The sequence below is a fragment of the Coffea eugenioides genome, chromosome 10 (genome assembly GCF_003713205.1).
Source record: "Coffea eugenioides isolate CCC68of chromosome 10, Ceug_1.0, whole genome shotgun sequence".
In the NCBI taxonomy this organism is placed as follows: domain Eukaryota; kingdom Viridiplantae; phylum Streptophyta; class Magnoliopsida; order Gentianales; family Rubiaceae; genus Coffea; species Coffea eugenioides.
Window position 1 is genome coordinate 33,795,024 of NC_040044.1, and position 7,180 is coordinate 33,802,203.

At 37.0% G+C, this 7,180-nt stretch overlaps 1 protein-coding gene across 2 annotated transcripts; it reads right to left on the bottom strand.

Moving 5' to 3' along the window:
* On the bottom strand, window positions 1-6,811 carry LOC113749757. Of its 2 annotated transcripts, XM_027293592.1 has the most exons (5): window positions 6,520-6,811; window positions 5,447-5,558; window positions 1,456-1,784; window positions 160-377; window positions 1-34 (listed from the first exon to the last, which is right to left on the bottom strand). In XM_027293592.1, the coding sequence occupies exons 1-3, from the start codon at window positions 6,627-6,629 to the stop codon at window positions 1,710-1,712; spliced, it is 297 nt and encodes a 98-aa protein (XP_027149393.1). In that variant the 5' UTR covers window positions 6,630-6,811; the 3' UTR covers window positions 1-34; window positions 160-377; window positions 1,456-1,709. The 2 variants fall into 2 exon arrangements, with proteins under 2 accessions (XP_027149393.1, XP_027149392.1); XM_027293591.1 differs by lacking the exons at window positions 1-34; window positions 160-377; window positions 1,456-1,784 and having other exon boundaries at window positions 5,301-5,558.
* Between the last annotated feature and the right edge of the window lie 369 nt (window positions 6,812-7,180).

Sequence of the window (7,180 nt, forward strand, 5' to 3'; positions counted from 1 at the left end):
TTTTCTTCTTTCCTTTTCACCTTTTTACACAAACCTACAAAAAGTAAAAATTAAAGTAACTACTTAGGCACTTTTGTAAGTGAAGAATAAAAAATAAAAATAAAAATAAAAAATAATTGAGTTGAAATTAAGAAAAATTTAGTGTCTACAATTACTTACCTCGAGATCTTCTCAACCTTGAATTTCCTGCCATCCCTCGCCAATACGAATATCTCGTTCACGAAAGGTCCCAGCATCCCGCTAGGAAGCACCTGAGGATTCAGAACCATCTTCAAGTAATGATCACCGACCTCCGCTATGCGTGTTTTTTTTTTAATACCTCATCGCAGACAGATCTATTGTGCGAGATTGCTGTCCGGTCAGCAGCTGAGGTTCAACTGATAACAGAAAAAGGTCAATTTAATTTTAAAACATTATGACATAACTCTGTAAAAATGCATATATTATAAATTTAAACCAAACTCTTAAATATAAAAGGAAAAAAATGAGCTTAATTTAATTACACTGGGCAGAAAACTAACTGAATAAGTGCTGTGTAAATGCCTTTACACTATGTAGCATCATTCCTTTTCAGTTGAAGTGTTTCATACAAAAAAAAAAATTGTTTCCATCATCTTAGAAAAAACACTTTTTGCTTTCAAGGCCTAGTGCACCAGCACCATGCAAAGTACACAAACAAATGCACCATTTAGAAATGTAGACCACCCACATTTGGAAAGCAGCCACCAGATTATCCAGCGTCTTAACCTATGCATCGTCTTGAAAGAAAATTCAGGAAATCTCCCAGCAAATTAACCTAGAGTACTGTAAAATGCATGTTCTGTAGTTCACCATTAACAGCATTTTTGACAAAAGGGAGAAGAAATGATTCTCCAGAATTGGGCTACAATCCATAGACCTGTCTTCAACTTTTTATATCCACTCATTTCTGGTAAACCACATGGGCCTCCTTCCCAAATACCTGATAAAGGCTATCCCCCAATAGTACAGAAAGTGAAATTTTTTTTTTTTTTACCAAGGGTATATGACAAGCAGCAAAGTCTATAACAAGTTCATTTGTAACAAGAACCATACGTGTAATCAGGAAAAAAGAATTAATCTTCTACCAGAAAAATAATCTTAATTAATGTAAAAGGAAAATCAGGAACGGAATTAGTGTGTAACCATATAATCTTCCCTAATTGTAGGATTACAGTCAAAGAAGTCTATGTCAAACAAGTGTACTGTAGCTATGGACAAATGATAGGAAACAAGGTCTAAAAACTTGGAAGGAATTCCCTGATTTGGCCCAGAGTAAGTTCCCAGATTATTGTGTGGATTTATTTGCTCATAAAGTAGGCCAATTCTGTATCATAATGCATTAAATCTAAAGGAAGACCACCTGAAGTTTATAATGCAATTGGTCTTCACAAATTTATAACGAAAAAATGAGGATAAATGATGGTAAATGCTTACCCAGGGTTCATGTGAACATCGAAATGCACGCCGTCCATAGCCAATATGAACATCTCCTTCACAAAAGTTACGGGCATCCCATTACAAAACACCTAAGGATTCAGAGCCATCTTCGAATAATGACCAATGATCATAGCTTTGGCTTCACTTCCCCACCCCTCCTCTCTTCAAATTTAAATATTGCCAGACAATCTATTGCAATTTGCAAGAGATTGCTGTGCGGTCATGTTGGTGACACAACCTCTAAACCCATTTCAAATAATTGATAAAACATGGTAGTGGCTATCATCCTCGGAACATAAATCAGTAGGCGTATCATCCTTTGAAAGCTGCAATATAACAAAGAAAAGAACAGATAGATGACATAGTGACCCATGCACTTTGACTATTTTGAGAAGGCACAAATCGTTTGGAAACTGTAATCAGAACAGGCAGACCTGTTTTGAAGTGTACCTGCTGTGCTATTAATTTATCTATGCATATAGCAACATAGTTAAAATGATTAGTTGTTAGAAATGTTTATTGAGCTGTCTCGTTGTAGAGTTAAGGTTAGCAATGACCTATTAAAATTTCAGTGTTTACTTTCTTGGACACTGCAGTATTCAGTTGATTTTCTTCTATTATTTGGTACTTTTGTCCTCTTTATCTCTTCTCCCCTATTCCTTTTTAAACATCTTCCTTAAATCAATTGGTATCACAACCTCTGCTGTATACAATTTATTTACAGCAATTGTGTTAGTTTTCAATTCTTATTCTACCTTTGTCTGGTGTTGCATTCTCAATGGGTATCCTGATGCTAGATAGCTTTATGCTGTCCACTACTATACGGTTGCCTCGTCTCAGCCTTTGAAAGTTTTTGATCTCTTTAAATTTAATTTAACCAAAATTTCAATACCATCCTGCTGCAAGCAGTTTTGAAATGTAAATTTTCACTGGTGTCATTGCATAACATTTATCACTTTTACTTTCCACAAATGGAGACACCAGCCATCCTTGTCCTTTTATGTAAAGAACTAGCAGATTAAGATCCCAAGAAAAGGGTAATATGGATTACCCTTCAACTGTGTCTTTGATCTATATTATGCTTCGTTTACGTTTCTTGAATATTTTCTAACTGATGGAAAAATGATAGTCAAAGCTAAACAAAATTCTGGATTTCAAGAGAAGAGTTAGAGGTTTTAGGGAAAACTCATGATGATATACTCCCACAACAAGGATTTGACATATATAAACTCTAAAATCCAATTCTGAAACCTTTTGACAAAAGATTAACAGAAGATGTTAGCAGGCCTAGCAGACATTTAGCATAGACCAAGAAATGACAATGGCAATGACCCCCTCAATGGTAATAGATTTATGAGAATTCCTTTTTCTGAAAATTATGTTTGGTATTTTCACCGCAATGGCAATCAACCAAATTTTAGTTTTATCATTTTTTTTATTCATCTTTTGCTGCTTTTCCTTGTAAGTTTTCTTTTCCTTATTTTCCTCCCCCAGACTCTTTTTTAATCCGTTTCAACAATAAACCCTAATATACAAAAAAGACAGCGTCCTGGCTAATATTAAATTCTCAATAGAAGAGGCCAAAAACCAGCACTAAACCTGTTGAGGCTCCCTCCAACCAAATCAAAGCATCCAAATGATCATTTTCATGGTAATACAGCAATATAGATAGTCAATCAACAAACATCAGTCCCATAAGCTTGTATCACGTTCAGGCAACTAAAAAATACAGCTATGCTGAAGCCCAGTGCAAGACTTACAACAATAGTTGAAGAGTAAGTGTTTAATCACCAAATATTGAGTTCAAATTACAAACACGAAAAAAGGTCATGGCAGCATAATGACAATTATTGCCTTCTACTGCTGAGGAGGTTGGGGGAGAAGGGAACCAAGTATTGACAACAGACACGGTGGAGGGAAGGGAGAAAGGAAGGGGTTTAGGTGAGGGGAGATTGGAGAGCCATGAAGATTTTTGGGGAGAGAAGTGAAGCATAGATGAGGGTTCCCAAGTACTGATAACATACACGGTGGAGGGAAGGGAGAAAGGAAGGGGTTTAGGTGAGGGGAGATTGGAGAGCCATGAAGATTTTTGGGGAGAGAAGTGAAGCATAGATGAGGGTTGCTGGGGTCTTGCTTATTTATTTATTTCATTTTGTTGGTTTTCCAAGCATTAATATTCCGGAATAATGACCATTGCCCAGTTTTAAGTCTTCCATAGTGATGGAAACAAACCCATATACGCTAACCAAACATTTATGGGATTCAAGACCTTGAAACCTTAGTGGGATAAACTGTATTCCAAGATGAAGTACAATATTTTAGTTTTCATATAAATTTCTTGTAATTGTTATCTATTAATCACAGGGTTTAGGTTTACACTACCTCTTGTGACAAAATGAGTCTGGCCAGGAATCAATTGAACTCCAGCCGGTCTTTTGCTCTATAGGGATAGGGAGCCTAATACAATTCTTCAGGAAACATGGGTATTGAAAATCTTAAAAACCCATAGGTTCCCAATTTTAAGGTTACGTTCCGCTCAGGAATAATAATTAAAATTGAAAGAAAATTTGGCGAACTTAATATCAATAGATCTATGCAAAGAGGCTCGAAAGGGCATCAAAGTTGCTTCAATATGCCCTAGAAAGTCATGAGAATTCAATATGCTTCAATAGGGAATACTCTGCTGGCTCTGTTACCTCTCCAACCTTCCAAAACTCTGCTGGTGCCAAGTCAATACTCACCCAAACCCCATTGTACATAACCCACTCAAACGGCAAAAGCCTTCCTTCTGCCCACCCCCACAAAACAAGAAAAAAGAAAGAACCAAAAAAAGATCAGCAGGGGAATCAGCAAACCCTACCTAGTCTCCCCTCGTGGCATTCTCTAACTGCACTATTCCCACTTCAATGCTTGTAGCACACCAGCTGTCCATTCCTCTTCATCTGGAACCACGCGCCCGTACCCTGACCATCAAATCACTTCCTCACCTCACGGCAAATATCATGCTTAGCCTCAAATCACACATGTTCTATTCCCCTCTAGTACCATAGCCGACATATCCATTGCCACCAATCTGATCCCTGTCTGCTATGAGTGAAGTTTGAAGTTTATTTGTAGATCTATTTTTGTAAATTCAGGTAAATGACTTATTTTGTTGTGGAGAATGGTCCTGATTTAACACATTTTCTTGTGTAAGTTTAGTGATAGAATAAACTAGAACTATCAGCAGCTCCATTAATGGAGTTAAAAATTGAGAACTACTTTTAAGTCATCTGACACAGATCAAAACCTGAAGGTGTAAATTGACACCATTATTAACAGAATGAGGCAACCTTGAACTGGATCCTTAGTTCAAGGAGGTTTATTGTATTGTACCATATAATCTAAGTACACTGGTTTCCAGTTAATACTAGACCAACAAATAGTTTGCAAATACTTATAATCTGATAACCCTTATCGTGTAACAGATAGGACAGTTAGAAAAAGCATTTTTTTGCTTTGGAACCCAGTGCACCTGTGCCACAAGGAACATACACAAACAAATGCACCATGTAGAAACCAAGACTACCCACATTTGGAAAGCAGCCAGGAGACTATCCAGTGTATTTAACGTATGCATCATCTTCAAAGAAAAATCACCTTATCTTTCCAGAAATGATTCGGCCAGAAAGAAAACTAGCCTAGAGCACCATAAAGAGCATTTTCTATCTTTCACCTTTTTTCCAGGAACTGGGCTGGAATTTAGAGTTTTTATTCAACTGTTATAACCATAGTTTTCTGGTAAACCAAGTAGGGCTTGCTCCCATGCGGAAGACACAAAATAATTATTACATCAGGAAAATGTGAATTCACATCTGGCTTGAGACCGGACAAATTAAATGCACAAGCCCCTTGCAGTAGGTATAGTTACTTTATTGACTACAAAATGCTTGAGACTATAACATAATGAAGAATGACGTGTGGAACAAAACGTGCAAAGCCAACTTACCAGAGGCAGATCAAAAGCAGCAAAGTCTCCACCAGGTTTATTTGCAACAAAAACCATACGTATATTGGACAAGTAACTTATGCCCTTTGCTTTGTCATGTCCTCTTTGAGCTCTGAGAGACAAAAGGAGTTAATTTTCGACCAGAAAAAAATCACTATTAATGCAAAAGGAAAATCAGGAATGAAATTAGTGTACAAGCATAGAATCTTCCTTAATTGTGGGATTACCGTCAAACAAGTACTATATATTAGCAATGCATTGAATTAAAACCAGTTCCAGGAAAGGATCATAAGTGCTCTGTAGCTATGGTCAAATGATAGGAATGAAGCCTTTAGAGTGAATAATAGAGTGATTTGGCAGAAAGTAAGTTCCCAGATTTTAAATTATTCAGTGGATTTGTCGGCCCATCGTGTAATTAGCCGCGTTTACATGTGAAGGAATACCACCTTTTGATATTTGTTGTTGTATAATATCTTTTCAAAACCTAAGAAAAGACTATCATTGTTGACAGTATCGGTTTGAACATGTGTATATCAAACTATCAGGATTATCCTTTAGACACAGAAATATAAAACACACCCGCTTTAATAATTCTGAATAGCGCTTCTCAGGCTAAAGTGTGTCATCCTGTTTTTAAAATATGTTTACACTGCCAAGCACATACATCTGCAATCCATAGTTACAATTACCTAATATGCATCAGATGCGTAATTACGTACGAGGATAACACCTTCCAAGGCCCTCCCAAGTTTGATATGTCTCTATTTAAACAACCCATGCCCACAAACAAAAAGATACCCATTCAACAACCAAAACCTAATTCATCGTTTGCATCCTCAAATCGGGTATAAATACAAGAATTATCCGCGCAGGATGAAACACATCACCTGTGTTTCCATGATTACTATAAAATCGAACAGGAAAAGATGCCGAGAAGGGAAAAACAATTCCGGTTTTTGAATGTAAGAGCCAAAACAAATTCGATAATAGGGCGTCTTACCACAGAGGGATGAATTTGATCTGGTCCCATAACTTTAATAAGGAAAATCTGAGGAGGAACGGTAATTGCTTACCCGGGGATCTTGTCAACCTCGAAGTCGACGCCATCTCTGGCTAATACGAATATCTCGTTCACAAAGGGCACGGGCATACTGTTAGGAAACACCAGAGGATTCAGAGCCATCTTCGAATGATGAACAACGGTCTCAACGCAGCTTAATTTTTTATTTTATTTTTTAACGGATCAATCAGAAGAGATTGCCATGCACGGAAAACGGGTGATGTAATTTGATTTAAAAAGATCAAACAACGAGATATGAATAGAAGCTATAACGTCATAATTAGGGATTCGTTTCCGCAATTGAAGAAAAGTTACATCCATCATTCTGTACAACCTTCGTATTAGTATTTTCTTTTATCGTAAATTTTTATTTTATTGTGTTATTTTTGGGGAAACGGTCACGTTCTTCCGGACAAATTTTAGATTAATTCGGAGCTCGCACCCCTAGACTTTGGGATAATTATGACATGACGCAATAAACTTTGGAAAAATGCAAAATTACCCAGGGTTTGGGGTTTGGGGTTTTGGGTTTTAGGGTTTAGGGTTTAGGGTTTAGGGTTTAGGGTTTAGGGTTTAGGTTAGGGTTTAGGGTTTAGGGTATTAGGGGTTTAGGGTTTAGGGTTTAGGGTTTAGGTTAGGTTTAGGGTTTAGGGTTTAGGGTTTAGGGTTTAGGG